This window comes from Alosa alosa, chromosome 22, assembly GCF_017589495.1.
Source record: "Alosa alosa isolate M-15738 ecotype Scorff River chromosome 22, AALO_Geno_1.1, whole genome shotgun sequence".
NCBI lineage: Eukaryota > Metazoa > Chordata > Actinopteri > Clupeiformes > Clupeidae > Alosa > Alosa alosa.
In genome coordinates this window covers 1,936,054-1,958,952 of record NC_063210.1, presented here as the reverse complement: position 1 = coordinate 1,958,952, position 22,899 = coordinate 1,936,054, and the positions used below count along the sequence as shown (strand labels likewise).

The following is a 22,899-nucleotide window of genomic DNA, read 5'->3' as shown; positions in this document are numbered from 1 at the left end:
GACTGCCTCCAGCTTTAAGAGTCGACCGCTCGACCGCGGAGAAAACCAAATGGCACAACCTCTCCTACTTTTGGAGATTCAACAATCTGCGTGACACCATATACATCATTGGGTACGTTGGCCGAAAAATGGCCATTCTGTTCAACTGAGATACATAAAGGGACAGATGTAGAGCTATAAAGCTGCCAGTTAGCTACAGCCAAGTTCTTTAGCAAAGGAGGTGCTGCAGAGGTGGGTTGTGAACGTGCATTTATACCACTGACAGCCTCATCCTCCAGAGCCCACAGGATGCTGTGGCATACATCTCTCTCTCTCTCTCTCTCTCTCTCTCTCTCTCTCTCTCTCTCTCACGCTGTCTCTCATGCATCTGTTGCTATATCACTTATGTGTGGCCTCGTTATGTGCTGTGGACTTGACCCCAAAGCTGTCCAAGTACCTTGTGTGTGTGTGTGTGTGTGTGTGTGTGTGTGTGTGTGTGTGTGTGTGTGTGTGTGTGTGTGTGTGTTTATGAAAGTGCTGTATACCCCTCAATATAAATGTTAATCATGTTGTTTTGCAAGAACAGGGAACACAGTGTTTGTGATTATGTGGATGTGCTGACAGAATGATGTATAGAGTTTATGAAGGAAAGAGAGAGTATGTTAAGACTCCATTTATCACCTCACTGACCCCCCAGGTTGAGCTGTGGTTTCAGAAGCTGGTAAAAGTGCAAAACTTACAAAATAGTATGCAATCTATCAAATGGCATGATTTCCTGCTATTGTATAATTGATGTATTTACTTATTAATGTTCCTTCATGCTTGCCTTTGTGCCCCAGAGCAGTGGTGAGCATTTTGGCAGCTGAGGGCCTAAATATATTTTACTCGTACATTACCATTGTGCATATAGATGTACTTAAAGTTATCCAAATTCTTTGAGTTATTGAATATGTTTTCAGTATCTCTAATACACAGTAGCTGCACACAGCAGGCCAGTGTTATTTGCGGAGCTGAATGGCTAGTTTTGTGAACATTGGGTTGTAGCTTGTTACTACTGTTGGACAGAGGTGCCATTTTTGTTTTAACAATGTTTGGCTCATGACCGGGACCAGGACCTTTGAATCTATGGATATCTTTCTGACATAACTGAAGTAATGTAACGTTAGCCATGCTAGGTCTGCAGTGGGAACCATAGGCCAATTTTCAAGACAGTTTAATAAAGACTGCTGCTCATAATATGTCATAAACATTTCCCAACTTGTATGTGTTGTTAAGTCGTAACAACTGTTTCAGCTAACTAGATACAAGGCCAAGTTCAAACAACAAGATGTAACAATTACTTGCCGTCAATTTCCCATGTGTTGGCACACCTTTATGGTAATTTTTCAACATGCAGAGGGTGCACAACAAGATCATTTATTGCATGACGATGTTCATGCATGCTAAGGAGAAACTTATGGTCAGTGTAACCAGTGTACCTATAGCAATCAACAGAAGCAAAGTGAATGGACATAACACTCTTTCAATTAAAATGTATTTTTAGTACCAGTGATGAATTATTTTTCATGAGCAAACTACTGGACTTTCAGATGCTAGTTGGCGATCTCTCCAGAAAAAAAAAGCCAAATTGACAATATTGACACCACAAGCATTGAAAGCTTTGGTTACAAAGGACACACATGATTAAATATTACATCCTTTGTGTTGGTAGCTAGGCAGCTTTACACCTAAATAAACCAGCTACTTAAATAAACCAACTGCTCACTAGGGATCACTCCTTGCCAGTTCATGGTGCATGATGAAAAAAAAAGAAAAAAAGTGTGTGGTGCTGTTCACTGGTAGATCCTGGAAATTGTATGTCTCAGTGTGAAGGGGTAAACAGATTATTATACAGCAGATTCTGATTAGGATTGTATGGATAGTTTTAACCTGGTAAAACTGCAGCCTCTGCAGTCAGAAAGAAAGATTTGCTTTGTGTATATTGGAATTCCCTGAGTATGGCATGTGAGCATGACCACATTTTGTGAGTCACTCTGAATAAGTTGGCAGCCTTCTAAATGCAGCCTAGGGAGCAGTATTTCTATGCCTCCTATGATGAACCTTTTAAACATGTAATGCATGTTTTATGGTGAAGAAAATTGTTCCCACAGCATATGACAGTAAGCGTTTATACCTTTTGTATTTACTTACAACCATTTTAAAGAAATAATAAAGACTCCTCTCTCTCTCTCCCCCTCTCTCTCTCCCCCTTAATTACACTGACAGTCAGACACGTACACAAAGGTATTTGTAATAAGTGTTGTCATGTAGAACACACAAGAAGGCATCCCATCATGAACACCACACACAGCACATTAAGAGAAAATAGACAACAATCCCTCAGTATTACTGCCCCCTATTGGCTAAAACATGGACTCACAGTGTAACCTCCTCCCAGTCCTTAACAGATGTTATAGAGAGACGGAGTCATCTCAGAAGTATCATCTCTTCTGTTGGTCAGTGTGCTGTTGGAGGGAGGCAAGCCTGCAAACCTGGTGAACTTCACTTGTGCTAGTTGTGCAAATAAGCAAATGAGCAAATAAAGAGTGTGTACAGCGGCAGATGCGGTGCAGTGTGCCTGCTCGTGTAGCGGTGTGACACAGTGGCCAATGTGTCCCTTAATCCAGAGACTTTCTAATGAGGAGACACAGCACTCCAAAAATCCTCCATAGAAATGCATGGGGCTAGTTTGTAACGCAAATATGGCCGTTACTACATATATCAGTATTACGTATATATAAGTATGTATACTCTTTTGATCCTGTGAGGGAAATTTGGTCTCTGCATTTAACCCAATCGGTGAATTAGTGAAACACAAACAGCACACAGTGAACACACAGTGAGGTGAAGCACACACTAATCCCGGCGCAGTGAGCTGCCTGCTTCAACGGGCGGCGCTTCGAGGGGAGCAGTGAGGGGTTAGGTGCCTTGCTCAAGGGCACTTCAGCCGCGGCCCACTGGTCGGGGCTCGAACCAGCAACCCTCCGGTTACAAGTCCAGAGTGCTAACCAGTGGGCCACGGCTGCCCACCACGGCTGCCCACCAATCATACCCCTTCCTCGACATGTGAATACATTGAGCCAATCATGAGGTGTGTTGTGAAGACATTGTGCCAATCATCATGTGTTGTGATCTCGCCGCTGGAGCAAGATTGGTGTCGTGAAGCATTGCGCACGCGCATTTCTGCCGAGATGGATGCCCGACGAGTGCCCAAAATGCGTTGCCATATGGCCATAAGGACTTTGCTTAATCTCACAGTCTCTCTCTGTCTTTTCTCTGTCGTTTCCTCCTCCTACGGATCCAGCCATAGTCACCTTTTGACATCACACAATGACATAACCCAGTATCATGGCATACAAGATGCCAAAAGTTGGGATGATATACAAACTGAAATGGTCAGACTGCTGGATATGTCAAAAATAATGAGTTCGGCAATGAGGAGGAGAATCCATTTATGTGAGAGAAACATGGTCCAACTACACAGCGGCTCAGTGGGTTTACAGGGTTAATTACAACGGTCTATTTCCCTGTAATTAGCTTGCTAATTATCCAGAGAGACAGAGCCTCTAAATCTACACCAATCCAGGGTGAAGAACTGTCCATCATGCAGCATAGATTTCATTCATAGCTAACATTGTACAGTTGACTGTAATTAATTGTACAGTTTTCCTCCTGTTCACTCTGTATAGTAAAGTTCACTTTTTTTGCAGCCGTGGCCTACTGGTTAGCGCTTCGGACTTGTAACCGGAAGGTTGCCGGTTCGAACCCCGACCAGTAGGTACGGCTGAAGTGCCCTTAATCAAGGCACCTAACCCCTCACTGCTCCCCAAGCGCCGCTGTTGTTGCAGGCAGCTCACAGTGCCGGGATTAGTGTGTGCTTCACCTCACTGTGTGCTCACTGTGTGCTGAGTGTGTTTCATTTACGGATTTGTGTGTTTGGATAAATGCAGAGACCAAATTTCCCTCACAGGATCAAAAGAGTATATATACTTACACTTTGTTTACTTTCCACCGTATATTCCATCTTGTGTAATAGACTTAAGTATACTTTCCTCTTAATGTATACAAGGTTTCCACTGCGTACATTGCGTAATACTATGTACTAGTGAATTTCTCTGGCATCAGCCTCAGTCAGTCCAAGTGAAATGTCCAGTCTCTATACAATGCTCTTTTTCCATGTCCAGAGTGATCAGCCGAGCTCCGGGCCTCAAATTGGTGGTGGAGACGCTAATGTCATCTCTTAAGCCCATTGGGAATATTGTAGTTATCTGCTGTGCCTTCTTCATCATCTTTGGAATCCTGGGTGTTCAGGTGAGATACAGTTCAATATTCCCTCCTGATACATTTGTATCCAGCTCCTCATCACTGACAAGACACACTTTTAACAGTAAAGGTGTCAATTTATGACTTGAAAATTATCCGCCAAGGGTGGGTGGATATTGGTGACCTATGACCTAAGGTATTTTCAGCAGTGCATAGGCCTGCATTTAGACTTTAAATGGTGTCAGTGTTATGTTTTAAGTGCTGGGTCCCAAAACCAAAACTGTTCATGAAAGTCTCAGCTTGTCTCAGCTGGTTGAAATGATTGCAAGATCTGACACTGTATATGACTTCACTTGCTTTTTATATCTTTACAATATTTCTGAAATGCATCCCTGAATGAACTGGCATCTCAATAACATTCGGGGTCCAAGCCCTTTCCCAGACATGGAAAGGCCCGAGGAAGGGCTTGGGCCCTGACATGTTACAAGGGAGTCATTAAAACAAATTAGGAGCAAGATTTGGTGTGTGGACTCTAGCTGCTAGACAGCTGAAAGGCATAGAGTTCACCTGCTCTGGATGATTTTCACATCTCAATAAATTCCCTTTCATCACTAATTTATCAACTCTATGTTGTGATGAACACTTAAAACAAGTATATTTTTTTATGTAAATGGATTTACCCATTACAAATGAATTCCCCTGTTGACCTTTTATCTATTAGCCAAGCCCAAATATTTCAGTCTATAGAATAGGATTCTAACAAGGAGTAGCACTACTACAGGAATACTTGAGTCTCAAGAGAGTTATTTGCATTGGGGAGTCCTGAGCTTAAACTATGATGATGTGCAGTATGCCCTGCAATAAATCATACCTTATTTTTCACAACTCCCCGAAGCCCATGAGACCTTGGGGGAATCCAAGACTTACTCATCTGAAACACAATTTGAAGAAAAAGGCTCAGCTCAGTCGCCTGAAAGAGCAAAGCAGGTGACCTGTATTGTAACTGAAAACATGACAGTGACTTCCATGAACTGTACTGATTTAATCACTCCACAGCTATTCAAGGGAAAATTCTTTGTGTGTCATGGTGAGGACACAAGGAACATTACCAACAAATCGGACTGCCTCAATGCCGACTACAAGTGGGTCCGACACAAGTACAACTTTGACAACCTTGGACAGGTAAGATCTGAAATAGACAATGATAAATAGAAGAAGAAATGTAGAATTTCAGCTCCAAGCACAATGTGTTCATTTCCATCAGTGGTAGTGTGTTTGATTGATTGGAATGTCTTTGTCTGTCCTAACATGGTCTCTCCCTTACAGGCCTTGATGTCTCTCTTCGTCCTGGCTTCCAAGGATGGCTGGGTGGATATTATGTATGATGGACTGGATGCTGTAGGGGTGGATCAACAGGTAATTGTATACAGTAACGCCACACCATACATCTAAACATCCAGGTTAAATGCACAGAAAAATTGCCACCTCTTTGACTCAATCAGGAGACGAATACTCAAATTACAGTAAAAGTAAAAAGAAATATGAACAACAAAATGTAAATAATCTGTCACAAATAAACCATATTAAACTATGTAGTGATGCAATTGATTTAATTGGTATGTTAGTACAGACTTACCTGTTTCTTAGCAGTAGAAAACTCTTCCAGTCATGGCTCTGTCCATGCAAATTTTGGGTACAAATTGAGGGTCATGAAATGTACAGGGCGCAGAAATGGGAAGGCCGTGTGTTTTTCTATAGCCCTGAGCAAACGGCTTTCAGTTTATCTGCTCACACATAAGCTCCTTACTGTCCATCCACATACACAACACACTATACTGCACACATACACACTAACTCTTCCTTTGAAGTGGCAAATTATTATTCTTAAATGTAAATTCAAATTCATATTTCAAGTACCTCTGATAGTGGCCTTACAGGCAGTGCTGTGGCACAACTGGTTACTGGTACCATATTCAGGTCCATGTGCCAACGGTTTGAGTCCGGCCTGGGTCATTTCCCTATCCCACCCCCTCTCTCTCCCACTCACTTCCTGTCACTCTTTCAATAGTCCTGTCAGATTAAAGGCATAATAGCCCCCCAAAAATATTTTAAAATAGTGTCCTTACAATGTTTTATTTTGCTATAGTATTTTGCAAGTTTTACTTTTTCAGCGTTTGCATTTAAGACTGTGAGCTGACATGAGTTGAGGCTGAGAACTGTGGTGAATAGTACTACTCATTGATATTGTACACCAAGAATACCATGAGATATTGTGGTATAGTTCTAATCATTAGAAGCAGGAAATCAATGAAATTGGCACCTACAGTGTGTACTCGAATGATCAAAAGAAACGTTGAATTCCATTTATGACAAATATTTTGAAACAGGAAATTTGATTCCTATATGGATATTCTTGTAATGATGAGAGAATGTATTATTGTATTATCATGTATTATTTAGTGTCCCAAGAAATGTACCATGTACGAAAATACATAGACCCTATCTTTTTTCTCTCTCCCTCTCCTTATATGTGTGTGCATGCATGTGTATATGCTTGTGTGTGTGTGTGTGTGTGTGTGTGTGTGTGTGTGTGTGTGTGTGTGTGTGTGTGTGTGTGTGTCCATGCCTACAGCCCGTAATGAACTACAACCCCTGGATGCTGCTCTACTTCATCTCGTTCCTGCTGATTGTGTCCTTCTTTGTGCTGAACATGTTTGTGGGGGTGGTAGTGGAGAACTTCCATAAGTGCCGGCGGCACCAGGAAGCTGAGGAGGCGAAGATCCGCGAGGAGAAGCGTCTGAAGCGGATGGAGAAAAAGAGACGGAGTAAGGAGAAGGAGCTGGCTGGTCGGTAGTCTTTCCACTTCTTTCTGAGTCCTGCTTGAAACCTGCCCTCCGTTTCCTTGATTAAGTACTGCGCTAAATTCCTTGCTAATGCTGAGTTTGAATAGCCCCTTGTCCCCTCGCCCGGCGACAGTGTTACGCTACAGTTGGAGTGTGGGGCTTGGCCCCTTAGCTTGCGCTAGACCCTCGCTGAATGCCTGGGAATGTTCCTAGAGCATGCCCCATGGCTTGCATGATAGTTTGCTTCATGAGGCAGACAGGAGGAGGAACAGGTGACACTAAGTCCCTTTCTCGTCCTCTCTTGCATGCAGGGTAGTCTGTCTATAGAGATAGGCTAAAGTTTACAGTACTGTAGATGCTCTGTTTTAGCAATGCTACTGCCTGCTTACAATGTGAAGGCTCGCTGACCTGTTACATTTTTACTATGTCAATCCACTGTCCCCTACAATAATAACGGAGTTTATTCTCCTAACGGCCAATTCATTAATAAGAACGGCAGCATTTTTAAACAGACTGCTCTCATTCTCCACTGAATGTGTGTCTTAAACTAATAATGGTAGTTGACAGTGAATGACAGAGAAATATACATTGCCAGTTAAAAGTCTCTGAACACTTGGAACTCTTCTGTTTTATATTACTTTGAGTACATTTAGCATTACATATGAACCAAGAAAGGTGCATAATGGTTCTTAATTAAAGAAATGTATTAAATACTCAAGTTCTGTTGTCAAAAACATTTAAGCAGGTCATGTTATTACTTTCAACTTCTCTGCCTTCATTGTTCTTCAAATGATTCTGACAGTACTTGGGTATATGCTTGAGGATATTAGCTTTCTACCCAGTAACTTCTACATCTATGGGTAGTGGATGTTTGCATTGATGACATAGATAATTAATGAAGTAAGCAATGATAATTTAAAAGATTCAGACCTATAATTGACTTTCCACTTTCTAAATATCTGTCGATGAGGAAATCCATATTTTACAAGAATTACAAAATTGGAATCTACTTGATCAACATCCAAGCCATTACTCACTATTGTCCCGGATTAAGACTAGTACTTAGAACAAAACATGATTGTACTGTAGAACTTAAATCCACAGATTCCAATTCCTTAATGACATTTCAGGTCATGCACAGGGCAATTTGTGTATGAACTGTATGAAGCTCAATGAAGTCCTTAATATAGGGTGTTCAATATCTTTTGACTGGCAATGAATGTGTGCTTGTTTTTTAAAAATACAAATATTGTTTTTCCCCCACGGTGGAATCCTAAATGTACTCTCCGATTTTCCAAGAACCTCATCATCAGTGTTAAGGGTGTATGTATTACATTACCCATGAAATTTGTATTTAAACCAGAGCTTTTTTGGTAATCAACTTGTCTAATACTATTTTTCATCTCACTCTTTAACCAAGGCTACATTGTATTCTTTTTAAATACATCTCTTTTCCTGTCATCAGACTTATTTTTTAAACTTTTTTGTGGAGAATCCCATGGTCTCGTCACACAGAGGTTGGTCTGTCTCAGCAAAACATTTGGTTGTTAGGTATTTTTTCGCCTCAGCATACACAAATCACACATCAGTGGAGATTAGCATATTTTTCCTTGCTTTCAGAGTAATTTTAGATTTCACAATTGAGTGCAGGGAATTGAGTGAGGTATCTTTCCTTGGTCAAAAGGAGACATCAATATTGTGGAGGTTGTGGTATAAGATATAGGGGGAAATAAAATCTGGACTCAGATTGACTGGAAATACGAATCCAGGGGGTATTTTCATAAACTCCTGTTACGTACATTCTCAGTACCTCTCATCAATATTTGATGGTGGTTTCGTTCTTCTAGATGTAATGCTGACGGGTTTCAGTCGGTCGGGCTTGGACGTCAAAGCGAAAGGTATTGAGTATGTTTGGCATGTTTGTGTGTTCTTCACCATGGGGTCGTGTGGGGTGAAAACAACTGGATGTTGGGAAAACACTCATGGGAAGGGATGGCACATCATTCTGAGTGGTTCCTCCGACTCACTTCATCAGATGTTCATCTATAGCTCAAAGTGAGAGACGTTTCTCTGTGGTGTGCGTTGTATGTCTGGTGCTCCACTAATCATTCTCGCGTCCACAAGCACCACTCTCAATCTCCAGTGAACCTCTTTAAGGTCAGTTTAAGTGTATAGGTGACACTCTCAGATGACTCTTGTTTGACTCTTTCACCACATGACTGTAATCTGTAATCCATTGTCTGTTTATCAGTCTGTGATTCCCGTGTAGCATAATTGGATTTGTACTTGTTCTGTCACCCAAAACAAAAAGATATTTTTATGTTGGTGATGGATTCATTGGTGGTCATTCATTCACACAGTGATTACCATTATCAACAAACCAAGGTATTGCCAACTTAAACATTATCAATAAGTCTACTTTTACCTGCTCAGATATACAAAGGAGAGGTGTTTCAACTTGGTTGGTAGGCTTGAAGAGTGGCATCATGAATTTACAGTAGCCTAAATGTATCATGTTGCATAAGATAAACTATACATATTTGACACATACAGCACATTAAGTAATACTGCTTTTTTGCTAACACATACATATCAATTATAGATGACAAAAAACAATAATTGGACAAAATGCTAATGAATGTTTGAATTTCAAAGTGCAATATGGCAATATTGCTAGGTGTTCTGCCATCATCATACTGCATTAGGCAGTCCTGTAGTAATGTCAGCTAATTAGTGTGTGTCTCACCAGACAGTCAGTGGGAATGAGATTGACAGATTAAGGGAATGAAATTGTAGAGCACTGAATAACCTCTGCATTTTGCATTCAAAGATAGTGTGGTTGCTTATGTAATCTGACATTCAGGAACATCCCCTCCTCCTCCTCCTCCTCCTCCTCCTGCAAGTGTTCTTTATGTAACTTCACCAAAGTGACATCTCTGGAAAGGAAAAGAGCAGATGGCTTCAACTTTTCAGAAACACAGTTTTTCTCACTGATATAGGCAATAGTATCATTTTACACCTTTCTGCTCAAAATATTTCTTTAGGCATTTTTTCAGGTTCTACATCAAGTCTTATTAAAGTTTTAGACGTTTTAGTTTGTAGGAGCCTGCACACAATTTCTATCATTTTAATGTATATAATTGCTGCTGATAATGGAGCTAGGCTGCAATGGTTAAGACTGCCTGAAGAGCATGTTTATGTTAATACCTAATTCTTTACATAAAGATTTACTTTACTTGCACAAGGTTATGCCTGATCCAGTAGTCTCTACCAATTATGTCTTCAGTTCAGACTTTATGAAATAGACATGCATTTGACAAAATTGTTTGTAGCCTATAATTTATGCGAACCTTTAAATGGGAGAACATATATGAATGGCTAATTGTGTTTATGCATTTGAACAAGAGACTGTTAGCCTTGTAAAGTGAGCTTTCACAAGAAGCAGTCATCGCAATGTGTGCCTCGTGTGTCCAGATGGTAAAACCCATCAGCACAGTTTAAACTAGAAGGTCCGTGTACAGGAAGTTAATCCAAAGCCCAGTTATCGCCATGGAAACCTCCCTGATCTCTGATGTGTTTGCGAGACTCCTGAATTGTGCAGTTGCTTCAGGTTTCAGGTGTTTTTCAGTTGTCTATTTGACTTCCGGTCTGAATATTGTTACAGATTGAATTTCATTGGAATCAATGCAGAGGTTTAGTCCGGAAGCATTTTTAAGTGTGTACTATGTATGTAAAGAGGAAAGGTTTTTGTATGCCTTAGTTCTGTTTTTGGGCGAATCGTACTCACACAAAAACACATAGTTATGTCATGTCAGAAATTAAGTCAGTGTCAATTGATTTATTTATGCCTATGCTTCATGCCTACACCTTGCTCGTAGTGTCAATTCTCAACTATAGATACTTCATAATAAAAAAACAATAATGTAAGACTCTGATTTGTTGCATAGTTAACCAAAGGGTTAATTAAGCATTTTAAAGAACTTTGTTGTTTTGCCATGGAAAAAGCAGTTTATACAGTATAGTTTCCTTAATGTGTATAGTTAACATAAAAGCCTCGATGACTTCCAGTGGATTGAACAGAATATCAGAACGGTTTTGTTATTTTGATGTTGCAGAGCCATATGTCACTTCGAGCTCCACAGTCACCTGCCTTTGCCATTCATTTCAAGTAACTCATTACGATCAACTCTGACTCAGAAAGAAGTGTGTTATGTCTACTTGGCCTGTTGTGTGTGTGGCATTATGTAGATATTGTCTCTGTGTGTGTGCCTGCATACGTGCTTGCCTGTGTGTTTCTGTGTGTGTGTGTGTGTGTGTGTGTGTGTGTGTGTGTGTGTGTGTGTGTGAGAGAGAGAGAGAGAGAGAGAGAGAGAGAGAGAGTATGTGTGTGTGTTTATTTTCTGGTCAGGTTTTCACCAGTGTACATCTGTCACAGGTTTTGTACCCATTCTTTATATTTGTATGCTATTTCTTGTCTTTGTTTGAAATGTCATAATTCTCTTTAGTTTTTCCTCTCTCTGTCTGAATTCATCATTTCGCCCAGATGCTCCTCCTCCCAGCTCTTCTCAGCTCAGTTTTGTGTTCTTCTGTATTTTATGTGTTGTCGCTTCCCAACATTGCATTTATTTGACAGGTTTGCAGAGCAATTAGGATATTCAGCACATTTGTCGTTTCATCTCAAATATGGACTAAGTGTGTGGTGACCAGCATACACTGACCCCTTTAAGTCAAACAATTGGTCTTGGACAGTGGTGGCTAAACAACCGCATACTTACTTTTTCCATTTTCTGCTATTTAATGTATGTCAGCCCACAGAAACCAGTCATTTTTTAATTCTGTTTGGCACAAAAACAGACAATGCATTTTTCATCAACCATTTAATGGTTCCATAATATCTCAGTAAAAAGACTGTAGACTCTCAACTGTGAGTGCCAAACATTTTTTTTTGTATCCACTATGGGATGCTAATTTGTCTGTACCATTGCACTAGCTCCTTTTTGCAGGGTGGCTGGAGAAAACTCAGTTATATCAAATATTGATCAAGGGTCAATTTAATCCGATTTTGATGAGAGTGCTACCTGATTGGCAGCCACCTTGCAATAAGGAAATGTATGTACTGGCTATCGACTTGCTGTGCCATACCATATTAAACCATACCATATCATAGGCTTAATTAATATAAATGCATCACATTTTGTTAACTTTCTACCATCCATTCTCAACAGTTTTTAGAATGCAAAAATGTCATGTTTTCCTCTCATCCAAGGCAGATATTATTAATGTATGGAAATAGGAGTGTAGAAAGTGAGGAATTAATGGCAGCATACAAATTAATGATTGTGATCATATTAGAGGAGAAGTTGGTAGTTAGGCTGGAACTCCAAATGTTTGTGTCTGTGTGATACCTTGTAAGCAATGAGTAGTACAACTTTGGACACGATTGTGAATGGGCAGCAGGAAGTAGGAGGAAGCAACACCTTGCAATTGAGAGTAAGAGAGGATTCTAAAGTAAGAGAGGATTCTAATTAGGTATTTTTTATAGATGTTCTTGTTATGTACATATAGACAATGTAATGATATAAAATAGTTCTAGCATTATACAGTAAGTTATGAATAACAGAGAAAGGAGGAAGGAGAGGTTGTATAAAGTGACACATGAGATGTCCTTGGCAATCTTGGCCTATGCCAGCATAACTAAAGAATGGTGCATGCTGATCCAACACTATCACAAGGATGTTCTGGAGATTTTTATACCTACATAGGCCAGCTGCAGAGAGACAACAGCAAAGGCATCCCTTTCCCAAGCTTCTGCCATGAATGCAGGAGCTCCACACATGATTCCTCACTATGGAGAATAATTAAGAACGAAGTTCAGACAAATATCATTGTCAATGATCTGATCATCAGCAAAGCGTTTTACAATGTAACTATACCAGTATCATTACCTGTATTACCTGTGATAGTTCCATTGCAAGGATAGATACAGTATGTTCCCAGTGTTTTAAACGCACACACACAACATAGGTTCACACATTTGTAGCATGTGCCAGCACCAGTATTAGCACCAGTATTTAAAATGGTCAGCACATGGCACTTGGACAACAAACAATATTGCTTTATGGTGATATTACACCTGACATGTCAAATGGAGCACTGTCGTGCTATGTGGTTGTTTTTACCATCTCTGTCCTTTCACCATGTTGACATTTGTTTTTTAATTACCATCCACAGTACCTTCTCAAAGTACAGTCTCAAAGACATTTACATCAGTGAATACTGGTGAAAAGTGAATAAATATGCTGTTATCATGTTACATTTTCTTAAAAATGTCATGTTGACAAATAGCAGAAAGACAGAGCATGAGCAGTGTTGAGTGTTAAGATAACTGTTGAGATATCTTTACTCCATCTAAGTGGCACAGATGTTTGAAGAACATGACGCTATATGTGTTATGTGTATGCTTCCAGACAACAGATGGACATGGCTCAAAGAGTCAGCATGTCTATGCATTTAAATGCCAGTAAACTTTAACTTTACTCAAGATAGTATTCGTTCCTCTGTGGCAAAATAAAATTTTCAATATCTGTGTAGGTTGCACAGTTAAAAAAACATCGTCCAGAGAAAATAACATTATCAAACTCCTAGTTCAATATGCTTTTGTAAGTCTGCAACTGCAATTGTTGTCACATATACATACAGTAGAACCGTTCTATTCTCCTAGCAGTGAAAGACAGGGAACTCGATAAACAGGAGGAAATAACTCCATGGTAAAGAACATATGGTTCAATGTTCTACAACCTTCTGTGCTAATGTAATGTCTATTAGCTGCTCAACTATTAATATGTCCTATGCCAAAATAAGTGTATGACCTTTGCATTTGCATTCAGATCAAATGCATGTCACATCAGAGTGCACACTGCAATGATCTTGCTAGTCTAACAGGAATTAATGGAACATATTTTTCTGTATTTCCCTATATACATGTATAGTTCAACAACAGGCCATTGATCTCTCCACTCAACTATTTGTGTATGTTGTCAAACCTTTTCACATGCTAATCATTTTAACAAAGTTAAGTTTAACAAAGTAAACCTATCAAAGTAGTGCTGAAAATGATAAGATATTGTCGCTTATTAATGGCCAATAAATGTATTGAATTTATAAGGAGATCCATAGCCTGTTATTTTGCATTATAATTCTGTATGTCCCAACAGGTTGCATGAAGAAGAAAGCATGGGTATTTCTACAGTATCTGCTTGTTTGAAATCACACATTGAAAGATATAGCCCATTGGGTATTGCACTTGGTCTATTCAACTCCATGAACAGTTGTGGTATTTTGGTAACACTAGAAGGTTGTAATAAAGCCATGGTATGGTTTTAGTCCTGTGGGACATTGGATTGGTATGAATTAAAAAATGTGAGAGTGCTTCTCCAACGATTTAGAGCACATTTCAGTACTCTGATGCACTGCCTCACTCTTCCTTTTTATTGGATGAAAATGGACTCCATCCATTTTCACTGCCCTGAAATTCTTTTAAAGTGAATTTGGCTTGATGTGAAGTGGACGTTCTCTTGAAGAATTGATATGGCATGACATCAGACTAGTACCACTGCCAGTAGGAACCCAACATTCAATCAATTTTCCCTGTGCAAAAGACTGCCACCTCTCTCTCTCTCTCTCTCTCTCTCTCTCTCTCTCTCTCTCTCTCTCTCTCTTTCTCTCTTTCTCTCTTTCTCTCTCTCTCTCTCTCTGTCTATCCCTCTTCTCCCTCTTCCCTATTTTTTCTTTCCCCTCTTTCTGTCCTTTTGCAGGAGTAAGGGCTGAAGGCTTTGGAATAGCTGAGGGGTAATTTGGCTCTTCACACTCCTCAGTCTTGCTTGTTCCAGTTTTTACTGGGTAAAAGTGGATACTTGATGTGTGAGCCAAACTAAAAATTCCACTTCACATTCACCCCACTAAACAGTGCAGTACCCAAAGGCAACAATCAGTAAAACACCTTTGCAGAAGTTATTCCTTTGCTGATTTATTTTCTTAATAATAACACTACAACTAATACAGACACATGTATTTATTCAGAGTGGAAAATGTACATGGCAGAGCAGAAGTGGTAGCACTGGACACAGTAGAAAAACTCGAGTGGTATTCCAGATGGCTGAATTCAGCATCAGAACAAAAATGCTTTGTGTTGTAGAGTAGTGTAGATCTTATTGGGTCTCAAGGATCCCACTCAGTAACCACAACCAACTGTGCCACTGTGCCACCAAACACGTTAAGGAGCACAAACATCTATAGCTGTTTAGAAAAAATATCCAGCTCCATGCCAAGCATGGACATCTGAGATTCATAACTTGCTAGTTATGAAAAGCAGTGAATGTGATGTCAGCACATTCAGAAACAAGGCCAATTAAACATGGCTCCAATTAAACTGAATGCCAGCCATGTGCATTTGAAGAGCCTTGAGATAATGAAGTGCAGGAGTGCTCTGGCATCCTGTGCTGAGAACCCATACCCTGTTGAAACCATGCACATGTATACATGTAACAGTAATTTACACATGCATGTACCCAGCTACAAATACACTAATTCATAAAGTAAGACGTGTAGTACAGTACTACTCCGTCTAATGTAAGAGACAGGCAGACATCCAGACACATAGATGACATAAGGGCACCATATATGTTGGGTCTAATGGCAGTTCTAGGAATATTGTGTTTGCTAGAAGAAACTTCAACAGTATGTGTAAACCATCAGATAGTAGAGTGTGTAACTGTTGCCACTATTTTAGCTTGTGTGCTGTGTGTGAGTACTAAACTACCCCTTCTGCACTGCCATCCCTGTAGTCACAGAAAGACAGCTGTGGATAACTAAGGGAGTCTTGGTTCCCAGTCAAGTAATCCATTTACAGCCAAATATATTTTGGTGATAATCTTGTTTGGTGCAATTGTTTTGTTGTTGCAAATTATCTTGTCTCCCTGTTTTTTTTTAATGTTGCTTCTGGAAAGAGAGAAAGAATGGTTAAACACATTGCCCTCAGTCCTCTATGCCATTTACAAACATAAACACTGACAAGTATAATCTGAAATTCCTTGCGGATAAGATTTGACTGATTTGTCAGCATCTTCTGTATCTTGACAGCTTATTTGAATAATTGTGAAGGAAAGGGATGTGGGAACTGGCGGCATTGCTGCTGACAAACCGACGTGAAGGATTTTGAGGCACGGTGGAGCTTAAGCACCCCTGTGATTCAGTCAGTGACTCATGCTAAGGACAGACTGTGCCAGCAAGAGCTGTAACCCTGTCTTACTCTCTTTCTTTGCTTCCAAAATGTTTTCTGAAAAGTAATATTAACTCCTGTTAACACACCTTCCACTGCGATTGTCTGCTTTATTTCTCTTGAATTGTAAATGCACTGATGTGAGTGACCTTACCCAATATGAGGCCCTTTGTTTATTGCCATCTCATGCTGTACCCCACTGCCCGCCATTCCCCCTTCACTATAGAAGCACAGAGCAAGCCATACTACTCTGACTACTCCTCCACTCGCCTGCTCATCCACAAAATGTGCACGAGCCACTATTTGGACCTCTTCATCACCATCGTCATCGGCCTCAATGTCATCACAATGTCCATGGAACACTACCAGCAACCTAAGGTAGGTCAAGATTATTGGTCCTTAAAAAAGTCCCCTGCCCTAATCATGTTATTGTTTAAATGAAATGTCCAACACAGTGATGAAGTTTGGTTTCGGTTATGTCTTATTTTCAGAGCTAATGCAGAATCATCCACCTGTTTGCAATGGAAAAAAAGTGTTTTTGCATTTATGTTCTTAATATTATGCTTATACATTTTTGAATAGAGATTTTGTGTGGCCTTTCTGTTGTGGGTGTGCTATTACTTGTAAACGTTTTGTGAAAATAGTTGTTATGCATTGTTGCTATGATTGTACTCCAGTCTATCAAGAGTGCATAAATCTCTAATGAATTTCTAATGAGTTCTTCAGAGGTAAATGAGATGTATTTCTCAGTTGCATTTCCATGTGTGGATGTGATGCACTGTATATTTCAGGTTTCAGGCTCAATGTCAACAGCTAAATCTACTTAGCCCTGAGCTTTATCTGCTGACTAATATGAGACATATACATGACATGACAAAAATATGCATATTATCATCCGAAATCCTAAGCATACAACAGTAATTCACACCTTGAAAATTATTAGGTCAGAATGATGGTGTCTCCTGTCATTTCATTGAGTCATCAGGCAATGTAATTCATATTACTGTATGTAACAGAAACAAATTGCCTTCCAGAATGTGGGATTATTGCTTTCCTTGAAATTTTTGGTTTCAATTAATTTCATAATGCCTGTACATCTAGCAAAAGTATAATTTTGGTGCTATTAAGGGGAAGCAAGAAATATTAATTTAACGGTTTTAAGTAGTAACTCTTTGTAAAATATTTTGTAAAGGGTTAACTGAAAGCCCCTTAAAAGGGCATTGTTTCCATGGGCATAGTCCCTTTAAGCTGCACAAATTGAGGTCTTAAGCTTCACCTCAAGCTAAAAATACCAGGCTATTTCAATTAACAGCCCAGCGCGACTGCTGTCTGTACCGATGATTGTTAGTACACCCCCCCCCCATCTCTGTATTCTCCCCTCAGCCCTGCAGTTGACCAGTCCACAGAGTCAATTTATTCCCACTGAAGCATTAGGACCCTTCTCAGCTTTAATTACTTTGTGTCGGTAGAGCAGGGACGGATGGAGGCAGAGGTCCACCCACCAGATGATGGAAATGCTAACAAATGACTGGCTTTGTCTCCTTAAGTTTATTCAATCAATTAGGATACCTCATCATCCTTTTCCATCATCTCAGTTAGCATCAGACATCCTGTAAACAAACTGATCCATGGAGAATGACTTATTCCCCCAAATTGAAAACACACTGTGTGTGTGTGTGTGTGTGTGTGTGTGTGTGTGTGTGTGTGTGTGTGTGTGTGTGTGTGAGAGAGAGAGAGAGAGAGAGAGGGAGAGAGAGAGATGGGGGGAGAGGGAGATGTGTGTGTGTGTGTGTGAGAGAGAGAGAGATGGAGGGAGGGAGGGAGGGAGAGACAGAGGGAGAGAAGCCAGATGAAATGAGAGGAAAGAAAGTTTCTATGTGTCCTATGCTGCAATTTTCTTTATTTGTCTATATTATATTTGCCATTTGAAAATGACTTTGAGGATCTCAAAAATTGTTTTTGTGTGTGTGTGTGTGTGCGTGTGCGTGTGCATGTTTGTCTGTACATTTTGTAATAAGGTGTACCATAATTTTCTGGATATTTCAATCATTTCAGAAGTACTGTACACATGAGAAGTGTTAAATTACTGAATGTGTGCTGTAGGTAGGGGATTTCCCACTGTGGCCAATCACCAAGCCTATTTAACATCACACAACATGACACAGGGTACAAGGACAATGCACAGTTGGCTGGCTGCAGTTACAAACATGCCACATGTTGTACCCAGGATCCATTATGACCCTCATGGTACCACATGTGCTGCAAGTGCCTGAATGCCCAAAGAACCAAAGCACCAAAAACAAAATGACCAACAATGTAATGTTTGGGCGCCAAACACAGCACCAACAGCAATGTTCATAGCCATTGGGTTAACAAGCAGGCACATTCCTCAATCTGTGTTCGTTGAATTAGCACCAGCTATGATACATAATGATTTAGGAGATGTTTCAACATATTTGTTCACTCTTAGTATTTCTGTCTGCTCCAAAGGTTCTGGATGAAGCATTGAAGATCTGCAACTACATTTTTACCATTATCTTTGTGCTGGAGTCTGTTTTCAAACTTGTGGCATTTGGGTTCCGCCGTTTCTTCAAAGACAGGTCAGAGAAAGACTTTTCTTAAACTGACGTAATTTTTCCGTAAACTGACTTGCAATGAGATGTCTTTTAGGCATTAAATAATGGATATCTACCCAGCAAAGCAAACCTATGGTTGAAAATTAACCAAGCACCTACAACAACGATAGTTATTAAGATAGTTACTAGGGGGAAGTCCAAAGGAACTGTGACTGTGGAATGGATAGGCAAGTGGATAATGCTAGCGCTCAAGTAAAGGTTAAGTAAAGTTTAAATAAAGGTAATAAGGATTTTCACTGCTCAGGTCATCAATTCTGACTGATTTTGTATAATCCTGTTTTCCTGAATTTGGATTACCCTCTATTCATATTTAGTAGTATTTAGTATTTAAAGGAACATGGCAACCATTTGGTAAATTAGCTTACACACACACACACACACACACACACACACACACACACACACACACACACACACACACACACACACACACACAGAAACTATTGTTCATTTGTTGTTCAATCTATTTGTTTGGCCAGATTGCCATGGGAATAAATGGTTTATGTTCCAGAAATCCAGATCAACAGTAAATGAAGCCTTTGTTCACAGTTATTTTCAGAAAAAAGGTCACAAATTGATTATGAATTATGACATCATTGAACGAACTTTGAGTGGATGAATTTCACACAAAAATTTGTGAGATTGGAACAAGAACTCCTTTACTCAATGCATAAGAGGTCCTTTACTCACTGCATAAATGTGAGAAAGTGTAAAGATATGAAACACCTTGGATGGCCAGACGCCATAGGGAATTGGCTGGCCATGAGAGTGTGTAAGAATTGGACTCATTTACAATAGAACTTAAGGCAAATCATAAGAAAAGGTACCAAAATGGCTTAGGTGAGAAATATGACTACTTTGAAGAAGATGGAAGAGCAATTGGAAATTGTACTCTGGGTTCAGTTGTAGCACTTAGAACTTTAAATGTTTTTTTTTTTCATCATTGAAGTATGACTGGAGTGTTATTACCCCCATTACACTGCAGGTGGAACCAGCTGGATCTCGCCATTGTGCTGCTGTCCATCATGGGCATTACCCTTGAGGAGATAGAGGTGAACGCCTCTCTTCCAATTAACCCCACCATCATACGTATCATGAGAGTGCTGAGAATAGCACGTGGTGAGTATCGCCTCTACTCTACTTTCTCATTATAATTAGATACCTTTACATGTATGAATGCAGTGATTCACTTTACAAACAGCAAAGAAAGTCATGAAACAGTTATTAAAGGGAATGGGGTTACCTGTAGATTAAATAACTGTGTAACACTTTATGGTAAGAGCACATGAATTATCATAAATTCATACATGAATCAATTCATGATTTATGCATTACTTCATTCCTTTATATCTTAATGAATTGACATGAGTTCATAGTCTCTCATTTATGACCTCATGCATGAACATCACATCAACTAAGACATTAGGTACGATGGGTACATCCTTATGATTTATTTCTTAAGCATGATCATCATGGTTACATTTGAATTTAATATGAATTGCTCATAAGTTCATGTCTGTAATGTCATGTCATCATTTCTGTGGCCCCCCAACTAAAGTGCTGATTAATGGCATGTGTTCAAATCAGAATTTGAGCAGTTATGACCACATTTTTGGCAGAAAAATAAATAATCATGATCATGCTTAATAAATCATAATTCATAATGATGTGCCCACTACACCTAATGCTTTAGGTGATTTGCTGTTCATGTATGAGGTCAAGAATGACAAACTATGAACTCATGTCAATTCCTGATGATTCATGAAATATTTAAGAATGAGATATTAATTCATGCATAAATGCATGATAATTAATGTACCCTTACTGTAAAGTGTTACCAATAACTGCATAACTACCTAAGTAAGCACTTTCACTTCACCTCAACTGCATATGTATATGTAACATAGACAATGGCACCCAATCTCCACCGTAGATGTCAGAAACTTGAACAACTATAAGGTTTTTAAGTGGTGTGTTATGTGGGCTACACTATCCTCCATTTCCACATATTTCCACAAACCAATCCAGTGATATTGCCGAGCATTCCTAAAACAATGCCATTTGTCTTAACAAAACCTTTCATTTGGTAGTCTGCTGGGGCAGTGTCAGGCAGGCTGCTAAGTATGCAGAACTTAAGTGAGATTAGTCAAGCACAACTATTTCCAGATGTTTTAGATTGCTGTTAACTAGATTTACATGATCAAAACCAGACTATTTGTTTAAGTGTAAGTGTAACTTAAGTGTTAGGCCAGGAATGGTCATCATGTGTCTGTATGAATAACAAAATGCAATGCAAATTTTGCTGCTGTTAGTCTGAAAGCATATATATTATTCTGTTATAGTTGTTTACAATGGCTCACTATTATGGCAACCACCAGGCGTGCAGGAACATCACAGAGTAAACAGGGATGCTGTGTCATGCTAGGTGCAGTGTCTTAGATGAATTAACTGAACAAAATATCTTTGTTAAAGGTGCTCTAAGCGATGTTACGCGGTTTCTAAGCTAAAACATTTTTGGTCACATACTGTAAACATCACCTCACCATCTGCTAGCTACCTGTGCCTTCCAAATCCAAAAATGGCAACAAAAACAACTTGGTCCAGCCTGGGCCATAAAAAACTTTTTCAGCCAATCACCGACAAGTTGCACATTTAGGAGAGTTTCAATTGCACGGGAGGGAGGAAGAGGGAGTAGCTAGCTAGATCTCTGTTTTGTTTGAACGTCAACAGAAGTGATGTTACCCAACATTGCTTAGAGCACCATTAACAATCAAAGCTGGAGTTCCACTGCAGTTTTGATCATTTTATTGTTTCAGCACAGAAACTTTTAGATAAATCAATGTTATATTTCCAAGGGCTCCAACTTGGAAAACAAAATTGCTGCAACCTCTAAAGGGACTGTGGATTTTTACTTTCTGTACTGGATGAAAATGAGGTTTCATATGAAAAATGAGGTCCAGTGTGCAACATATTTTTCTAACACAAACAATACAAATAGATAAATGATTAATTAATTGGTACTAACATTAGTATCATTTAGATTTTTACTATCTAATACTAACATTTAGTATCATTTAGATTTTTCTTGTAGTGTCAAATCGGGGTCACAGCAAATTCCTTCTGTCTGTTGCTTTTTGGTGCTAGTCCTGGCATTCATTCAAACCTTTGTTTAGGTATAGGTACAGTATATAGGTGGACATGGGTGTATCTTTTTGGTGGGCAAACAGAAATAATTGACAGATGTCTTTATTTTTGTTGTACAGTGTTGAAACTGCTGAAAATGGCTGTGGGTATGAGAGCTCTGCTGGACACAGTCATTCAAGCCTTGCCACAGGTATCATGTAACACAAAACATTTAATGTCACTATGTCACCAGGAAGAAAAAAATACTGCTTACTACTTAAACTAAATATGAGTTGATGTCATTCTGTCCCTTGGTGTTCTTCTGCATGCTACTTGACACAGCCCACAGACATGATATTCCAACTTGAACACTCTAACATTAATCACTGGAGATACATTTATACTGATGCTACGCTATACAAAAACCCAAGAGGCAAAGATGAGAGAAGAAGTTATCTGCTCATTTGAATATACAGTATTTTTATAATATCTGTAAGCCAGAGCCCCTCATAAAGACAGGACAAATCTAGCTTGTATTCCCCTAGAAGTGATTTCTTCTAATTGATTTCACACTTGTGATTAGTATTCCTCTCTGTGTCCTTTCTCTTCCATGCATTTCCTCTCATTCTCTGTCACACTACAGGTTGGGAACTTGGGTCTTCTCTTCATGCTGCTCTTCTTTATCTACGCAGCCCTGGGAGTGGAGCTGTTTGGTGACCAGAGTAAGTGCAGACGCTCG

General features: G+C 39.5%; 1 protein-coding gene across 20 annotated transcripts in view; it reads left to right on the top strand.

Annotated features, from left to right (window-relative positions):
- cacna1g (calcium channel, voltage-dependent, T type, alpha 1G subunit) overlaps positions 1-22,899 on the top strand; it is a 150,465-nt gene that overhangs the window by 114,310 nt on the left and 13,256 nt on the right. For 13 of the 20 annotated variants that reach the window (XR_007192286.1, XM_048232387.1, XM_048232393.1 and 10 more), the window contains 10 exons: positions 4,203-4,329; positions 5,338-5,463; positions 5,608-5,697; positions 6,914-7,106; positions 8,972-9,022; positions 16,628-16,779; positions 18,892-19,001; positions 20,023-20,156; positions 22,301-22,371; positions 22,804-22,882. Coding sequence is in view for 19 of the 20 variants with exons in the window: in XM_048232387.1 (XP_048088344.1) it covers positions 4,203-4,329; positions 5,338-5,463; positions 5,608-5,697; positions 6,914-7,106; positions 8,972-9,022; positions 16,628-16,779; positions 18,892-19,001; positions 20,023-20,156; positions 22,301-22,371; positions 22,804-22,882 (1,133 nt within the window). In the remaining variant the exon portion in view is untranslated. Of the gene's footprint in view, positions 1-4,202; positions 4,330-5,337; positions 5,464-5,607; positions 5,698-6,913; positions 7,128-8,971; positions 9,023-16,627; positions 16,780-18,891; positions 19,002-20,022; positions 20,157-22,300; positions 22,372-22,803; positions 22,883-22,899 lie in introns of all 20 variants that reach the window. The other 7 variants (XM_048232398.1, XM_048232386.1, XM_048232389.1 and 4 more) reach the window with 4 other exon arrangements.